This window comes from Eptatretus burgeri, chromosome 15, assembly GCF_056783735.1.
Source record: "Eptatretus burgeri isolate ZD-2024b chromosome 15, Ebu_testis_v1, whole genome shotgun sequence".
Lineage (NCBI taxonomy): Eukaryota > Metazoa > Chordata > Myxini > Myxiniformes > Myxinidae > Eptatretus > Eptatretus burgeri.
Genome location: NC_140975.1, coordinates 24113758 through 24133896, shown reverse-complemented (window position 1 = coordinate 24133896; position 20139 = coordinate 24113758). Strand labels below are relative to the sequence as shown.

At 33.7% G+C, this 20139-nt stretch overlaps 1 protein-coding gene and 1 long non-coding RNA gene across 10 annotated transcripts in view; one reads left to right on the top strand and one right to left on the bottom strand.

Annotated features, from left to right (window-relative positions):
• The window catches only part of LOC147011753 (uncharacterized), a 132415-nt gene that overhangs the window by 17945 nt on the left and 94331 nt on the right, over positions 1-20139 (bottom strand). The window lies entirely within an intron of this gene.
• MDGA1 (MAM domain containing glycosylphosphatidylinositol anchor 1) overlaps positions 1-20139 on the top strand; it is a 369996-nt gene that overhangs the window by 308941 nt on the left and 40916 nt on the right. For all 3 annotated transcript variants that reach the window (XM_085858359.1, XM_085858360.1, XM_085858361.1), the window contains 2 exons: positions 1760-1945; positions 2544-2693. In XM_085858359.1, coding sequence (XP_085714485.1) covers positions 1760-1945; positions 2544-2693 — 336 coding nt within the window. The remainder of the gene's footprint in view (positions 1-1759; positions 1946-2543; positions 2694-20139) is intronic.

The following is a 20139-nucleotide window of genomic DNA, read 5'->3' as shown; positions in this document are numbered from 1 at the left end:
CACAGCCTGTTGGAGTACTGCTCTCCCCTCTGGGCTGATGCTCCTGCCTCTCACCATTCTCGATTTCACGCTGTGGAAACCAAGGCATTTAGGATCATTGGTATCTCCCGCGATGAGGCTGAGGCTTTGGGCCTATCACTCTCTCACCGCAGGCAGGTCGGTGGTCTTTCTGTCTTCTACCGTCTCCTCTCCAGGCTCCCCCCCCGCTGTGTCTGCGATTTGTCCCCACCATATTTTCGCAGGGTGCTCAAGGTCCGCCAACAACTCCCTTCTGGTAAAACTACCAAAATCACAAATCACTGCTCACCTTCACTCTTCCATTCCTCTTTTTCCCCACCTTTGAAATAAATTCCCACACTCTCTTCCATCCCATTCTTCCATCCAGGCCTTCAAAACAGCTGTTCACCACCACCTCTTGTCTTCCCCCATCCAAATCCTCGATCTTTTCTACCCCCGATAATCCACCCAAGCCCACCTCCTTCAAATTCCCTGCTTTCCTTCCTGAAAGTCCCTGTAATGTCCATCTTGTGTACCCCATGTTCCCCACCCCATCGCCCTCCCTTCCACAAATCTCCTAATGTCTCTGTTCCCCACTGTTTTTTCCTTCCCTCTCCCACCCCTCTTTTCTCTTGCTTCCCCTTGCTGTGCATTGTATGTTAACTCTCATACGAGCCTCGACAATGTACACAAAAAAAAAACAGCGGGGTGTGCTTACACATTGTGAAAGCAAACGAACCGTGCTTCCCAATTGTCTCGGGTCCCTCAACTTCATTTGATTTTTCATTTATTTTTTCATTTCTTTATATTTTCATTTACGGGTGTTGTCCAATGATTCAGTGATTTTTTTTTTCCCGCTGTATCGGCTTCGATGTCCGTTGGCACACAAAATTGCCGTGCTTTCCCATTGTCTCGGGTCATTCAACTGCATGTTTTTAATTTTTTTTGACTTCCCATTTATTTATTTATTTTGATCATTGTTTGATTAAGTTAATTATAAATATGTAACATTTATACTTTGTCTTTCATATCATTGTAACCTCATGCTCTTGAATATGAAGCTCTTTCACAAACCACTTCATCAAATATATAAACTTTATATTTATTATGTCTGCATGTAGGATGCACCTGAGTAGAGTTGCTTGCAATGTGTAAATATTCCCCACTGGTACACACACACACACACACACACACACACACACACACACACACACACACACACACACACACACACACACACACACACACACACACACACACACACACACACACACACACACACTTTGACAAAGAAAGCCTCATAATCCAACACATAACTTCCCACTTTGTAAGCAAACATACTTCTGATTAGTTTTGTCCTGGAATATTAGTATTCATTGAGAATAACAGCAACAATAATATTCATTTAATGATTGTTGTTTCTGTGAATAGTGATTTCATTGACATTGCTCAGGGAAATGGCTTGGATCTGGCAGTAAATGGAAAGTCGATCACGAATTGTTGAAGTAATTCAAAATGTGTGCAGCATTTTGAATGAAACAAACTTCAAAAGCTACAATATACAAATATTTCACTACGTTTGATTTTTCACGTCAAGAACATATCAAAATCAGAGAATGAGACCGCTTATTGTGTTCTGTGATTTTGCACCTCGAGAATGAACCCTGTTGTTTTATTACTGATGTAGGATAAAAAAAAAATTGGTGTGTGCATGCATGTGCATGTGCATGCGTGTCAATGGTTCCAATGCTTTTATTTGCAGGAGATATCTTCTGCGGATTTGAAGACAATAAGATGTGTGGATTCACACAATATTCCACACGGAACACCACAATGAATTTCAGCTGGGTGCAGCTTCCCGCAGCACAAACAAACAAGGGTGCACACAGCCACAACTCAGGCCTAATGGGCGGCGAGAAAGAGCAGTTTCTTTGGTCACATCCCCGAGGTGATGAAAATTACCTTTTTATAAACAGTTCCAAGCCAGGAAAAAGTCTATGTTATAGGGTTATCAAGCCAAACAGTGCAATAGCTCCGAGATATGTCTATCGATGTGTTGATAATACGGAAAATGTAACGAAGAAGATGCTTTATGTCGAGAGCCTCATTGACGGGTCTATGCCGTGGAAATGGGGCAACAGACATCCTGAGCAATCGATCACATTACGGGTGGCCGAATGAATTGTTAGAGTGTCTAATTCATTTATACAGAATAGAGTAGAATTAATGGATGTAAGAATGGATGTAGGCTTGATATGGGTGATAAAATAAGGGAGAGAATAAATTATACCAAAGACATTCAGCTAACATGTTAAAGCAATGCATTTTATTACGTAGGTTGGATCAAACAATGCACATGGACAATTGAATTTCCTTCACATTAATTCCAATGGTTCATCAGTCAATTTTTTTTTTTTTATCATTTTATAAGCTTAATAGATTGCATGTTCTCACCCTCACCTCACACCTCCACCTCCCTTGTTCTCATCCCTTCCCATTTTCCTCCCCATCCCCATTTTTCCTCTTCCCTGCTTTCTTCTGGGTAGGTCAAGCGGTTTTTATTGAGGCCACAGGCAAAGGTCATCCTTGGGAACGAGCTTGGCTCATTAGCCCAGTTTATAACTCCACGCGCCATGTTTCTCACACCTCAACCCTCTGCTTGTCATTCTTCTTCCAACGCCAAAGCAAAAATCCCGGTAACACACGTGCTTCCACAAATCATTCGATACACATCTCGGAGTATTACGTTGATGGATGAAAAATAGTTTTCATTATGTCATTTTCAGAAATGCATCAAAGCAATTTTATGCAGATCTTTTTTCTATCCCCATTGGCCCTTTTTGGCTTATATTGTGGCCTTGTATGTATTGTTTAGTATATTATGAAAATCGTTGCATGATGATTTTGTCTCTTGATGACATTTCTACTTTTTCCTAAATTATACTGAGAAGCATCAGGTTTATTGGGGATGTGTGTTTTATTTTCCTTTTGACTGCCTCCTTTTATCGGCACCTGTTCAGTTATATTGACGAAAGTAAAACTTGGATTGCTATTGAAATTATTGGAAATGTTTTGGCAAGGAATAACTTTGGCTCTACGTGTTTTCCATACTTTCCTTCAAGGTATGAGTAGAAGTATTTCCAAACTTTTCATGCCATTCCGTTTTTCTGGATGATAGAAAGGAAGTGTCAATAAGCTAAAACAAAGTAATCTAAATAAACTAAGCTGACGCACAGCTTGGTATGTGAGCCTAATATATGCCGAATATATATATATATATATATATATATATATATACCTGGTGTTGGCTTAATGGTTAGGGTGGTGAGCTTGGGATCTGAGGGTCCTGAGTTCAAATCCTGCTCAGCTGTTGAATTAATACCAGGTGGGGTTAACTTGACCAGTCATCCTTCTGAGGTTGGCAAAATGATTGCCAGCATGCTGATATACTGTGTCGAAGTGGCGACCCGTCCAGGATATATATATATATATATATATATATATATATATATATATATATATATATATATATATATATATATATATATATATATATATATATATATATATATATATATATATATATATATATATATATATATACTAGGCGTAAGTCGGCAGCGTGTAACTCGTCACTTCGCCTAAGTCGGCAGCGTCAAAAAGTCCCGAATTTATCTCATGTTAAATCCCTTTGAATAAAGGGGAATCCCTCTGTAAGTCGTCATCTCTAAGTCGTCACTTCGTCTAAGTCATCAGATGTTGTCCGTTCCCGCATAATGGAAACTCAAGTAATTTACCGCTCCTAACTCGTCACACGGAACTGCTGCCTCGTGAGAAGCCCGATTTCATGGAATCGGGGTTAGCTGATTATAAAATGAATTTTGCCACATGAAATCCAGTACACAGCCATTCCTTCTCTCCATTTGCATGTTCCCTCCTTCCTGTCTGAAGCAAACTGTTGGCTTGTTTTATATCTTCCTCAAACTGTCAGCAAGCCTTTAGTCTGCTTTGAACCAGAATGCTTTATTGCTCACAAGAGCACAGGCAGCTGTCTGGTTCTTCTTATCTCGTTTTGTTGTGAATTCCAAAGCTTTTCCAGAGCTTTGGCACAGTTCATTGCGACCCAACACCATCTTAAACAAGCCAACTTGGGCATAATAATCCTTTTACCCAGTACAGTTTACTTTCATTTTTCTGAAAACAATTATTTTACCAAGGTGCAAAACCCTTTCACCCACATTACAATTAACTTTCACCTACAACACAATTATATGTTACGATTAAAGCACCCATGCTATGCACGGGAGGGGGTTATACAGCTATTTCCTGAAGGGCTTGGACAAAAAAACTTACTGCAGCTAACCCCAACAGAAGTAAGGTTAGATGGGTAATATTGATATGATGGCACAATGGTGAAACTGCAAATGCCGAATCCACGAATGTCATGGGTGGAAACCCTCACGTAATTTCCTCATTGTAATTTAAACTCAATCTCTCTCTATATTTTCATTCCAAACAGCATCATTCCAATCACAAATTAATACAATAAAATACAAACACTCATGAGGTAAACAAATATTGACACCGTTCTCACGTGACACCCAATATGTACAGACAGATCAGCAGGTGAGAAAGGGCGGATAAAAAACACTTCCTTCGGATCAAAAATTAAAATCATAATTGCATTGAGAAATTTATGAAACCTCCCACCCACCTTAGAATGGATAAAAGTGGGGTCATTCGGGTGGAAACTCAAAATCACAATTGTATTGAGATATTATCAAGCCAGCAAATGTTTCTGCCGATCCCGTGATTGCGTTTACTTCCGGATCGGGAGCAGTTTTGTATGGATTGAAAGTCAGTCATAATTGTATTGAGGTATTTATGAAACTTCCCAATTACCTTACGACATCTACTGGGACCCCAAAACATTACACAGAAGGTTTGGGGCTCGCTCAAAAACTGAGGGAGTGGTTCAGAGATTGTCAGATGGACAGACACTCCTGCTTTATTATATATATATATATATATATATATATATATATATATATATATATATATATATATATATATATATATATATACACTGTTTCGTAAGACCTGGCGCATGACTCTGCCTCCACCGTTCCTAGCTGATCCGCTCGAATCGAGCCCAAATGGCCTCTTAATTTGGGGTGGGAATACTTCTTCATGCGAAACGGCATGTCCTCCTGATTGGTGGCATTATCAAAGGGCATGAACACACTAGGACCATCCCCCACCCCCGATTGATGGCATTATTAGGGGCGTATGTACGTGTTTGTGATCTATTGTTGTTCCTGAAACCTGACAAATTTCACATTCTCATTATCTCTATCTGAAAGGACCAACTGGCAACCCCCACCCCCTCATCTACTTTTTTTAACAATCCTCTTGAGGAACTTCAGTGTTTCAAACTCCTCGGTCTCACTATCAACCATGATCTTTCTTGGAAAAAACACGATTTTTCAAAGTTGGCCTCCAAAGCCAGCTGCCAAATGGGCATCCTCTGTCATACAATGTCCTTCCTTGGCACACCTGAACTCCTATACACCTGCAAGGCCTTCATTTACAGCTTGATGGAGTATTGTTCTCCCTCTCTAAGCTGGCTCCCCTGCCTCACACCTTGCTCAGCTTAAAACTGTGGAAACCAAGGTCTTCAGGATTATTGGAATCGCTCACGATGGAGCTGAGTATATGGGTCCTTCACTACACTACCACAGACAGGTCTGTGGTCTCTATGTCTTCTACCTCCTCCTTTCTGGTCTTGCACCCTCTGCTATTTCCATGCTTTCCCCTACCCCCCTGCAGGTTTCTGCAGGGTACACGTGGTCCACCATCAACCCCTTTCTGGTTAAACTACCTAAATACAGGATCACTGCTCAACTCCACTCATTCATTCCTCTTTTGTCCCACCTAAGGAACCAATTTCCACAATCTCTTCAATGTCATTCTTCCTTCCAGGTCTTCAAGACAGCTGTTCACCCTCTCAGATCATTCCCAATTCAAAACCATGATCTTTTCTTCCCTTGTTAACCCACCCCATCCCAATCCCTCCTCCTTCCAAATTTCCAGTTTCCTTCCTGAGAGTTTCCTTCTGTATTGCCCGATGCATTCTCTCCTGCCCCTCATTCCTCCCCACACCCATTGTTTGTCCAAGTCTGCCTCTATCTTGGCCTTCAACTCTGCTGTTGGTGTTTCCTCCATCTCTCAACTGTTGCTTTTGTCATGTTGTGTCCTGATGCGTTCAATGTACTTATTCTAGCTTTTCCACAAGCCTCGACAATGGAAACAAAAAAATCAAAATAGGAAGCTTGTGCAGGGGAAACCAGTTTAGGTCGGTTTTCTCCTCACTCGGGCCGCAAAAAGTCTCTGAGTGTTCAGCGAGACAAAGCGAGGAAAGAAATACAACAAAATAGGTCAATGGGTCCAGAAAAGAAACAGTTGGTGAGGTAGACACTATCTATTACATACGCAGCATATATCTATTCACATGTCATTCAATGCGTTTGACGAAACAGATACTGAAGTAATAACTGCCATAAAACTAAAAAATGATTTCACCCCTAAGAGCCATTTACTGCAACAATATATACACATTAGTAGGGTAAGAATACTGATTCTGGCTCACTTTTCCCCATGTAAATGAATGGGGGATTTTCAGCGATTCATAATTTTTTTCCCTAAAAATAAATCCCCTTTTTATCCCAAGGTATATTTATTTGTCTCCCCTTTTAACTTGGAGGTTGAACCTCATTGAATTGAACACCTGGGGGTTGAACAGCTCACTCATTGAACCTATAAAGATTTGTTCATTCTCAAATTCCTTCAATAGTTTAATTTTCTTTGCACAATAATCCCCATCTAAAATATTGACAAACAAAACATTTGAATCTTTATATTTTTTAAGATACCCCATTTGTGCCATTACGAAATGATAAACTTCTCTTAATGCTCTCATCTGACCACCTCCTGAGCCACATATCATTTTGAGATTATAGTAAATTGTTTTTTCATTGTTCAATTGATAACCATCAAAGTTTTCAGTCCATTCAAGGATATTCATTTTTTTCTTTACATCCTCTAACTTACTAGTTTTTAAATTAATTCGCTTATTTGTTTTATTTACCTTTGTTTTAGTTATTTTTTCAATAAGACTTATTTGATATTTTTCACATTCATTATGTTTTCCATTTATATACCAAGACTGAGATTTTCTCCACTCTTTAGTTTGATTAATACTTGGTTTAACCATTTATATATTGTGAAAAAAACGCGGCGGTAGCCCTTAAAAACCCTAACCCATCTTCCCATCGTTAAAACATAATCTATTTTATACACTCTATCATACAATATCCATATGGAACACAATCTATTCCATTATCTAAAATAAATCTCTTATCATCAAAGGCTCCTAATGCCTTTTTATTTACTTCTTCACTATATATGTTATGTTTATAACTTCTTATTGTATTCATTTTCCTATATTCTTCTTTCTTATTCATCAAACAATTATAATAATTTCTAAAAGTTATTGATTTCTTTATTACATATTTCTTTATTCCCTTTAACCTCTTATCAATCTGTTCACCATACTTATAAGCATATGCCTTTGCTCTCAATCCAATAAACTCACTCATTACTTTTCCACCCAACTCATCCTTAAACTTACCAATAACCTTTTCATTCTTTTTGGAAAATAACTCACTCTTCTTGCTGAAATTACTTGTATCATATACTCCAATATTTTTCTTCATATCTTCATAAACATCATCAGTTTTTATATCTAGGATAAAACTATCAGTGTCCATATACAACAATGAAACATTTTCGCCATACTCTTTCTTTAAGTCATTATACAAATAATCATACATCAATATCTTTGATAAATCAAGAACTGCTGTTCCAATATAAATTGGTTTATCCATTACAATACTTTCCTTTTTCATATGAATTGCAGAAAAGTTCTCTGAAAAAACCTCTTCTCTCTCAAAACTTGGTTTATTTATCAATCTCGAAGCTTCTTTCCAAGATGTTGCGAATCTAATGTTTTGCCTGTTTCTAACATTTTCCATAGTCTTTCCAAATACAGCATTATTCATTAATTTATAAAAGTCCCCTTCAAATTTTACTTTTGTATTTGCTCTCATATCTGTATTAAATTGAATATACTTTTTCACCCAAGGACTTTGTTTAAATTTTAAAACTCTATGAATTTTAGCTACTCTCAATCCTTCTCTCAAAAACTGTTTTAAGCTTCTCTGATGCAAAACATATCCCTCTTTATCATAGAATGTTGTTAATAACTTTTCTGTTGATTTACCTTTAATATTAAAACTTTTATGATAATCACTTAACCATTCTTTCTTTGGAGTTTCTTTCTCACATGCAAAAGGAAGATCTTTATGCTTATTATGAAGATCACTCGGGTACCTCAAATCAACTTCAAAATAATAACCTTCTTCTTCGTCATTCAATTCCTCTTGAGAAGAAATAACAATATTCATCAAAGCCTTTTCATAATCCTTTTCTTCCACCCACTCTAATTTACCATAAGGTAGAGATTGAGACATTGCCCATCCATACAAATTATTAGCATCAAAATACATCAAATAATTACTATCGTTTTCACTATCATAATTTGGGAGATATTTATTATTTGCTTTCGCATATCTTTTTGAACATACTTGTGATATTCCACCTCTCTTGGACTTCTCAATCATCAAAAGCATATCAACATCACTGATTAAATCTATATCTTGTTTTGTCATTTTCAACATTGCACTCCAAGCTAAACCAGGAGCTGTGAAATAGTGGGCAGGGTCTAATCCATAACAATTTTTATTATGACAGAGTGTTCTAAAAGCCTCAAACACATCAGCTAACAATAAAACATCTGTTTTTAGATATAAATCATGATATTCTCCAAGGTTCTTTATCTTAAATATTTTCCATATTTCTTGTGCGTGTTTATATTCCTTATCACTTATCTCTTCTTCATAAAGGTTATTATAGAAACTTTCTTTTGAAGGAAGTTGTGTTTCTTTAAATCTCATAAATGAATCCATATAATCATAAGGATAAATTCCCTTACTTGTAAGAATTTTCTCTTTACTTTGAATTTCATTCCTTGTTTGAATTTCCTCTCTCGTAAGAATTCCTTCTTTAATCAGAATTTCATCTTTAATCTGAATTTCCTCTTTAGTTCGAATTTTCTTTATAATTAGAATTTCATCTTCAGTTAGAATTTCTTCATTAATTAGAGTTTCCTCTTTACTTTGAATTCTCTCTTTAATCTGAATTTCCTCTTTAGTGAGAATTTCCTCTTTTGGAAAGAATGAATTAAGATTTGGAAAAGAGTCCGTGGAGCTTAGATTTGATGCGAGGTCGGCTAGTGGTGTTCCCATAAACTTGTAAGAATCTAAAAACCTAATACGAGTTAAAGGTTTTGTGAATATCATTTTTGAAAATGAAATATACTTTTGACTTGTGTTTGTTATAGCAGAAATATTCCCTGGTGTTTTTGAAAGTTCATTTATAAATAGATGTGTATCATAGTTGGCGCTGTTGTGAAGAAAGACTGGAATAAAAGAAGGTAATTTATAATTAAGATTACAACAGGAATGAGCGGGACCTCTATATTTACCAGTAAGATGACAATGGTCTCTAACTTTAGACTCCTTAATTTCCCCCTCACAAATATGACAGATATTGTTCATTCTAAATTCTAATTTTTCTTCTTTGGTTAATTTCATCGGTTCATTTGTTTCTTTCATTAATTTAGTGAGTCTTATACAATCCTTTTCTAATCGTTTTACAAACTCTTGTGAAGCATTTTTTCCACGATAATGTTCAAGTTTGTTATACTTTTCTCCAACAGATGATTTGATATAATAACAGAAACCACAAGGAATATGTTTTTGATATTTATTTGTATATGGTTCTTTTGGATTAGGAGAAGCAGTATTTATCTTTTTAAGGATACATTCAAAATCAGCGTATATCACAAATGGGTGCATGATAGATTTATTATAATCTTCAAAATAAATCTTTTCACCAGGTTTAGGCATTGTAATTACAGCTGATTTATGATTACTACAATATTTTGAAAGTTGTTCTAATCGTTCTTTTGTATGAAATGAATTAAGACATCGCTTACAAGGATATATTTTGTTTGCTGTTCTGAATACCTGAGAAGAGATTAATCTTGATAAATTATTGATGTATGTGTAATGTGAATTATTTCCAACACTAAAATATAAAAGATCAATGTGTGTTTCTTCATTTTTCTTGTTGTTTGAAATTTTTAATATTTGAACTTTGTTTGTATCCGTTAATCCATATACATTAATAGAAAGATTATTCTTTTTCTCAAATTTAGGAATATCTGTTAATGGCATTGGGAATTTAAAATCTTTAATGTCCAAGGTATTCTCATATTTCATATATTGTTTTACTCTTTCTGAATTACATTTTGGTGGATGTAAGTGAGCAAGAACAGACCAGAGAAAACATTTATTATCATTGTTCTTAATATTAACAACTGCCTTCTTTAGTTTTATTTCTTTAGGTAATTCAATATAAGAAGAAGCTTTAAGAGGGTTTGATTTTAGAATGTGTAAATCTAAAAAGATGATTTTTTTAATATTGAATCCACTTCCTACCACTGTATTATCAACATCCTCCTCTTGTCTTGATAGTTCTTCATAAACCCCACTATTCAAAAAATCTTGAAATGATGTTATAAAATGAAGATCTGTTCTCATATAAGGAGTTTGTTCTTCATCTTGTCTTTTCATATTCATTTTCACTCCCATATAAAACTTTAAAGTTTTCATTTCTTTTAATGTCTTTTTAATAAATTTTTCAACATCGGGTTTCACTATTTCAATTGATTCAGCTATTGATGATGGACCGGGTTCTCCAAATTGAAAAATCCTTATTTTTATATGCCCTTTAAATGCCTCATCAGTGTTTTTAATATAATAGTCTCCCTTTACTTTAAACTCATTTTTCTTGTGTTTTTGTGATTGAAGATGTTTATTATAACTACTCTTCAAAACATCCTTTGAACAGATATCACAATGTTTTCTTTCCAACTCAAGAGGAGATATTTGATGAAATAGATTAAATGTGTGTTTGTTGGTTCGGAGGTGTTTTCTATAATGTTTATATTCGTGATTACAAACATCGCAGTACGTTGTATTCACCATATTTATAGAATAAAACTTTGCTTAAACTAAAATTTTCTTGATGAAAATTTCGTTTAATTTATAGGTGAATCTGTGCTTAAAAACATTTTATCCTCCAACTTTTTCACTTAATAAATACAATGTTTCAAGACACAAAAGACAAGTTTCAATCAATCTCTTCATCTGTTAAAGATACTGAGAAATATGTCAAGGATGTAAAATTGAACAAAGATAAATATAACAACTATTGGATAAAAACTATTATGGTAAATAATATGAGTTCTTCAATTTCCTTCAGTGGAAGGGCTTTTAGTATACCTGGTAGAACATCAATTAAAGTATCTCTAACAAAAGTTTCTCCTCTCCTTCTAGTAATATATTCAAAACTAGAAAAAGCAATGAAACAAGAAAAAGTATCAAAGAACAAAAACCTTATGGATGAAGCTTTAGAAAGAAAAGATAAGACCATCTGTAATATGCAAGGAGAAATTTGTATTTTTTTCAACAACCCTAAAGATGTAAATCTTGATGAAATAAAGGATGTTAATATATCAGGTGAAATGACATTTCGTTCAATAATAGTTAACGATAATTTTAAAATTACCTTTAATATAAAAAATGTTGTCGTTGAATCTGATAATGAAAAAAAGTATATCGATATCCATGGTAATATACAACTGAAAGTATAGATGAATTTCAGTTTAAGTAAAGTTTTACTTTATAAATATGCTAGACTTTCCTGATTCTCCATATGACAAATTTGAGAATTGTCCTGCGTGTGAAAGACAGGGATTAAACACAGAGTCAAAAGCCTATAAACAATGTATATTCTGTGATTATCTTCTAATTAATGATAATAAAAAATATAAAAAGGAAAATAATTCTTTTAGATTTACACCAAAAATGAATTACTTTACAAGATTGATTAGAGAAATGAATGTAAAGTATGAGGATGATAACACACCTTTCCTTACAAGGGAAGAAACTGAACGTATAAGAGAAATGTTCAAAGGATTGTTGTTGTATATTATTCATGGATGTAATTTTCAGGGAAATATCAACACAAGATATTGTATAAATAAAATAATGGATTATCTTGAAATTAAACCTGAACTTAGGATAAAATATAGAGTTTCTAAAAAAGCCAATAATAAATTAAATAACCTGTTTTTCAAATATATAAATGAATGATTTTTTACCTATTTGGGAAAATAAGATAAAATTTAACAACCATAAAAATCTCCCAAATTCATTAAGATGTCTCATAGTTGGTTCAAGTGGATGTGGAAAAACCTGCTTACTTTTAAAAATGCTCCTCACTCCCAACTTTTTAGATTATGATAATTTAATAATTTTCACAAAGTCGAGTTTTCAACCAGAGTATCAACTACTCTCACAAGGTTTTAATGCTGGTCTTCAAAAGAAGATATAATAGGTTTATTTAAACGTCAAAAAAACCTAAATGATTATAACATTGAAGATATAATTCAACTATTTTGTGATACACAGAGATGTAAAAAGAAATCAAATCTTATAACTTGTATTCTTAGTGATAATACGGATGATATACCGTCTCCCCAAGATTTGGATAAATCAAAAAGAACCTCGTTATCTTTGATGATTGTGTTAATGAGAGAAACCAAACGGTAATGGATAGCTACTACACAAGAGGGAGACATTCTTCTTGTAATTGTATTTATCTTAGTCAATCGTACTTTCAACTTCCTCGTCGTTCCATCAGAAACAATGCTAATACTTTTATTTTATTCAAGTTAAATTCAATAGATATCAATAATTTTTGGAGAGATAATTGTTCTACATTATGTAGTAAAAAGAAATTTGAGGATTATATGAAGCACACGACTGAAAAATATAAATATATTGTTGTGAAACAAGATGAGATATTAAGGGATATATTTTTTGTTTTATAAACAATTACATATATAAATGACAACTATTATTATAAATCTTGTGGGTAAATCTGCTTCTGGAAAAAACTTTCATAAATCAAGGTTCTTGTGTAGTACAAATGAGAATATTGTAAATTTACTTAAAAAACACCCCGTGATACGCATTGTATCAACAACAACTAGAGCAATAAGACCTGGAGAAGTAAAAGGTGAAGATTATCACTATATTTCAGTGGAGGAACATATGCGATTGAGGAATGAAGGACAAATATTTGAGGAGGTTTCTCTTGGTACAACAAAATATTCACATTGTAAGAGTGAGTTAAAGAAACTAAAATCTAGTGGTGTTGGGATATTAGAAACTAATCCAGAAGGAACTAGACAAATTATTAAATATCTGAGCGGAGTGAAGATTTTATCATTCGGTTTTGATGTTGATGAAGAAACTCAACACAAACGTATGAAAAGCAGAGATGCAAGGATTAGTGAAGAAGAAATTACAACTCGCATTAATGTTAATAAAGAATTTGATGAAATATTTAAAGAAAAGGATTTATTTGAACACATCTACTTGAATGATGAAGAAAAGGAAAATTTCCCTGTTGATCTTTACAATTCATTAAATGATATTTTACAATAAATAAATGGATACAAAAGAAAGAGCAAGAAGATTTAAGGAACATCAAGAGTTGGTTTCAAAAGTTGTAAAACAACAGGAAGACATAAAGAAGAAACGCAGACAGAAACTAACGGGCGAAGAAGCATTTGAAAAAAACAAGAGAAATTTTTTAAACCACTTTTAAAAACTTCCCAAGAAAAAATGAAAGATGTTTCCACAGTTCCCACAGTAGAATATACTCCTAGAAAGCTTCAAATGTTAAAAGATTTCAGTCAAATGACGGAGGAAGAATTAGAGCATATTGGAGAATTAGAACATGATGAAGGTTTATTTCAACAACTGGAAGAGATTAATCAACCCCCTGATTATATTGTGAATGCTGTTCAAAACAATGAATATTCAGCAGATTCAAAAACCAAAGCAGGACTCATTCCAACAGAACAACCAGCAATATTTCATCTTGTTCAAGAAAAGGTATTGATATTTAATGATGAATTAAGGTTCTTAAGTTCTGCTCAACCCCCTGTTAAACTAACTCCGAGATTAATGTTTCTTCTCACAAAAGATGGAAGGCAAGGTTCAACTGTGAGGGATGAATCAAAGTATATTGATAAACCATTGGATATGGAAAATAATGATGATAGAGTATATATTGATTTTCTGAACACTCTAAATTATAAGGTTATTCTTTCTGGTAAAAGTAGGAAGAATGAGAAGGAGAAACACATTATTCAGGCTTTAAGTATCCTTGGTTCAGGTATTAGTTTTCTTCCAAATGACCCATCGCAATTAGTTAATAGACTGTTATTGTTGTTCGGCAGTAAGAAGGCTGGAAATAACAATTGTTTTAATGAAGCATCAGCCATTTTAGACCAGTTGATGAACATGAAAATAATTAATAAATCTCAATATAAAGACATTTTATCTCATATTAAATAAGATGAGAAGCACAATCCTGAGTTTTAATTTCACAACAAGCGACCACACATCTTCATTCCCATACCCACTACAACTTGACACAACAAAATAATATGAGGCATCTTTATTGTCCATGGAGACTTATAATACCTTATTTAATATAACCGAGAAAAATGACAAGTTTAGTTATAATCCGGGAAGTGGATACAAAACGATAACAGTCTCACCCGGAGCATACGAGATTTCTCAAATATCTTCCGAAATTGCTCGTCTTATGAAAGAACAGGGTGATGAACCAAAAAATATTGTTATAAACATTCAAAAACATACTTCAAAATCAACGATTAAAGTTAAAAATAACTACAAGGTTGATTTCACAATTGATAATTCATTTAGAGAGTTATTAGGTTTCTCCTCAAAAAAGATTGAAACTAATGGGACGTTTTACAGTGATAATGTCATTCAAATATCCTCAGGAATAAATTCGGTGTTAATTCACTGTGATTTGATTGATGGTGCTTATAATGATGGATTAAAAACAAATACAATATTTTCATTCAGCGCATACTCAACCCCAATTGGTTATAAATTCAATATGGAGCCTAAAAATTTGGTTTATCTACCTGTGTCAGGAAAAACCATACACAGAGTAAATTTTAGGATAACCGACCAAGATAATCGTGTGATTTCTTTTAATGGAGAAGTTATATCCATCAGAATTCACCTACGTGAAGTTTTTCAATAAATAAATACGATGGTTATTGTGAGGAAGCACGAGTTGGGAAAATATAAAATAATTACAGGGGATGGGATGTTCCTTTCCCGTACTACAAGGGTGAAGGTATGTATCTTGGTAGAGGATACTATAAACCTAAGAGACAAAGGGGTGTTGGACATCAATTTAGAGGAGATGGGATAATTGATACTCTCATGGGTATTGGTTCAACTATTCTTAAACATAAAGACCTAATTGGTTCAACTGCTTCTGCTGTGGGAAATGTAGCAGGTGCTGTAAAGAGTATAAAAGATGCTCAGAAAGAATCTCATAAATTACAAGCAATAAAAGAAATTAAGAAAGGTAAAACTCAGTTGTCCCCCAAGAACGACAGAAAATAATTCAAATACTTGGATCAGGGTTTCAAAAGTTTTAACATCTTTTTTCCTAAATAAATACAAGTATGGAAGCAATTGATAGTATCTATGATTTGGATGATACTATTATTATCTCAAACTCCACTAAAAAAGAAGATTACTTCAAGGTAAATGCAATAACTGGAACAGACTGGAATACAAATGGTACAAAAAGTTTTGAAATAAATAATCAACAAACCTATTTGAATCTCTCCGAAAGTTTCTTGTTGTGTAAATTTAAATTCACTAAGGCTGGGAATAACACAAACGCTACACTTGTAAATGATTTCTTCTGGAAAATGTTTGATAGTGTGCGATTGTATATTGGAACACAAGAAGTTGAAGCGGTTGATTATGTCTCTGCTGTATCTGAAATGATGAAATTTACACTCTATACATTCAGTGATAGAATGGGAAAGGGGTCTGTCGAAGGTTTTATTCCTGATATGTCAACGGGAACAAACACAGACCCTGGATATATTCAAAGGAAAGGAATGTATAATGATGATACAAAAGCAGAAAATAGTTTTACTGTGGCAGTTCCTCTTAAAGGTATATTTGGATTTTGTGATTATGATAAAGTTCTGTATGGTCTTAAAATTAGATTTCAACTACAAAGGAATGATAATGAAAATAGATTGCTTTTTGGTGTTGGTAATGCTTTTGGTGATCAGAATAAATTTGTAATTGAGGAGATGAGTTGGTATATCAGTGAATATACTCCTAATCTTAAAACAGAAGAGATGTTGAATCGAAGACTTAACTCAAAAAACCACTCAGTGTATCATACCTCAAAAGAAGATGTCAACACGTTAAACTCAATCAAACTACTTACACGTGGAATTTGGGTGTTCTGGAAGGAAAGCCACGATATCTGTGGATGATTTTTAAAAAGCCAGATGGTGATACTGCGACTGATAAGAATAATGCATTGAGTGATAATGCTAAGGTGAAACAACTTCGCGTTTCTCTAGATGGAACATTTTATCCACGAGATAGATTGGAAATTAATTGGGAAAAAAATGATTTTGCTGAAGCATACAAGTCTTACCAAAAGGTGTGTGAAAGTAATGGAAATAAAGAACCTATTTTGGATATGACAGCATTTAAAAGTTTGTATACAATCTATACGTTTGACCTGAGCGCTCAAAAAGAAACTATAAAGTCTAATCGAGTGGATACTTCCCTATACATTGAAAGAGGAGAGAGTGAAGAAGTTGATACATATTGTTTGCTTTTGGAAGAAACAGAATTGCAGATTAATACAGATAATGGTGTGATGATTAGTCTCACATAATTTTTTTGTTAAATAAATGAGTGGCAAAGTACCAACTGGGGTATATGTTAATCAAATCAATCTTCATAAACTATCATCTTGTGTTCAAAATCAAAAGCCTTGTACGATTAACGTTAATACAATTCAGAGAAAAGGAGCAGTAAGAATTGATGTTTTGCTCACAAGAGAACAGGTTAAAATCTTGAATGACACTGGCTCACTTAAAATTAAAATGACAAAACCAATGTTGAAAAAATATTCAATAAGAGAGACGAGTGGAGGATTTCTCCCATTTCTAATTCCTTTATTTGCTGGTTTAAGTGCGGTTGGAGCATTGACGGGTGGTATTTCAACAGCGGTCAAAACTGCCAACGAAAGGAAGGCTCAACTCCAGGCTCAAAAAGAATTGGAAAGACATAACAAAGAGTTGGAGAAACAAATTAGTGGAAGTGGTGTAATTGTAGATTTTGCTGAAAAACTTGAAGGTCTGCCTGATAAAGCGAGATTGTTAGTTGGAGATATGCTTTCTTCTATAGCACAAGCAGGTGTAAAATTAACGAAAAGAGGTAATGGATTATATCTTTCTAATAAATAAATGAGCATTGATGAGTGGTTGAAAGAATTTGGAAAGAATACAACATCAAATTTACAACTTGCCAAATATTGTAAGAAATTAAAAATTCATAATGTGGTTATTTGTATGAGAGATGAATTAACAAATGTGTCAAAACATACAAAGAATATTATTATGAACTTAGAAGATAATGATGGGAACGGTTCTCATTGGGTTTGTATTTTTAATAGTCAAGACAAATATTATTTTGATAGTTTTGGTCTTCCACCACCTTTTGAAGTCATAAAATTCTTACAGAATGGTGTTTATCAAACATTTCAAGTCCAAGAATTAAATTCCAAGTGTTGTGGTCAATTATGTCTATATGTGTTATTTCAACTCAACAAAAATAAAAAATTTTATGATATTATTTTTAATCTAATATAAATGACTTATGTTGGTAAAGATGGTTCTATCTTTGGTGTATCTCAAGAACTGGATATTGATTTATCAAATTATTACACAAAGGCACAGGCTGAACGACATAAATATAATATAAACAAAAATATTAACATGAAAAATGCTTATAAATTAAAAAATTATCCAAGCCCGACTGACGCGAATGACTTGGTGAGATTAAGCGATTTATCACAATATATATACTTAAATAAAACGGCTGTGTATTCTAACGATACAGAAGTGTTGATATTATCTCCAGGTCATACAGAATTCACAGTTCGAATTAAAATAAATTTTTATAAAGAAGGGCGTATCGTTTGTATGAGAATAGAACAATGGGGGTATGATATGAATGATTTAGGGTATAATTGGTCATTTAAAATTAACCTCGAAGACCTGGAACAATTAAATCAGTCTCGTAAGGAAGAATATTATCCACTTGGTATCGAGAATGAGTTTTGTGGAGCCACGATTAGTAAACAACAAATAAAAAGAATTTAATAAGGGTAAATATAATAATGGTTTTGCCCTTGTTTATCTCATGAAAACAGAAAAAACAGGATTATATATAATAAGTAAGGAAATACAAAATGATTTAACTATGGGAAGATGGGGAGGTGTTTCGTGCCATAATATTATTCTAACATATATTTCTAATACATAAATGACAGCAAGAAGGCTTCAAGAAAATTATCATTTCTGTGTTCAAGCATACCTTCAAGAAAAGGGTATTCGGTATTTTAATAAATATGTTCTACAACATAAGAATGAGGTATTTTCAATAAAAGATTGGCATTATGCTGATGTTGATAAACCGACAACTTTAGATTTAATTAGAATGTTAAATAATGAAAAAATTATAAGGTTAAGAAAAGGTAAGGCTCTTTTAGAAATTCAAAAGAAATTTTATTGGTTTCCTGTTGTAAAAAAAATTATTTTGGATACAGGAATAACAAGAAATCCTGATGAATATATGTATAATATTCTATGGGGTGTAAACGATTCAAGTATAGTAAGGGATGAGGAAGGAGTTGAAGAAGAGAGGGAAGAGGAGGAAAAGGAGAAGGAGGAGAGAGAGAAGGAGGAAAGAGAGAAGAGAGAGAGGGAGAAGAAAGAGAAGGAGGAAAAGGAGAAGAGAGAGAAGGAGGAAAGAGAGAAGAAAGAGAAGGAGGAAAAAGAGAAGAGAGAGAGGGAGGAGAGGGAGGAAAGAGAGAGAATAAATAAATATTATAGTATGGAAACCAGTGAGATTCAAAAAAGAATAGAGGTATTACAGAAAATAACTCAACCCACCAAGGAGGAATACAAAGAATTAACAAGTCTATTTGCAATACTTTCAACAAAACTATTAGCATCGTCAAGCTATTCATTTTAATTCAAGTTTTTTCTTAAATAAATGGAGGAGAGAGTGAAGGCATTTCTAAGGATTCTTTATGTTTTAAAAATTAAGATTCAAATGTGCATGTTGGAAACTAAAAAGGTTTTTGCACTCTGCAGAAATTTTTCTCATAAATAAATGAGTTATTGTCTCAAATGTAAAAAGAAAACTAATACTAAAAATATTTCATATATTAAAAGTAAAAATAACAGGGTTATACAAAAAGGTATATGTTCGGTGTGTGGTTCAAAAAAAAAATCAATTTATCTCCAAACACAAACTCGGAGGAGATATACAAAAGTTTTTATCAGGAAGTAAATTTACAACTACTGGAATACCAGGGGAATTACATCTTCCAGGGTATTCTTTCTGTGGTCCAGGCACAAACTTGGATAAAAGATTAGATGAGGCAGACAATCCTAAATCCTGGAGTAAACCAATCAATAGAGTTGATGAAGTGTGCATGAGACACGATATTGATTATGGGAATACCACAACGTTGGAAGAAAAGCATGAAGCCGATAGAGAAATGTTGTATAATTTGTCTCTGATACAAAATCCAACCTTGAGAGAAAAAGTTGATAGGTTCATCGTGAAGAAGATGATTAGTGCTAAATTGAAACTTGGACTTGGAAATTCAAAAAACTTATAGGCTCTAATGATGCCATTAAGACTGAAGAGCAATTAG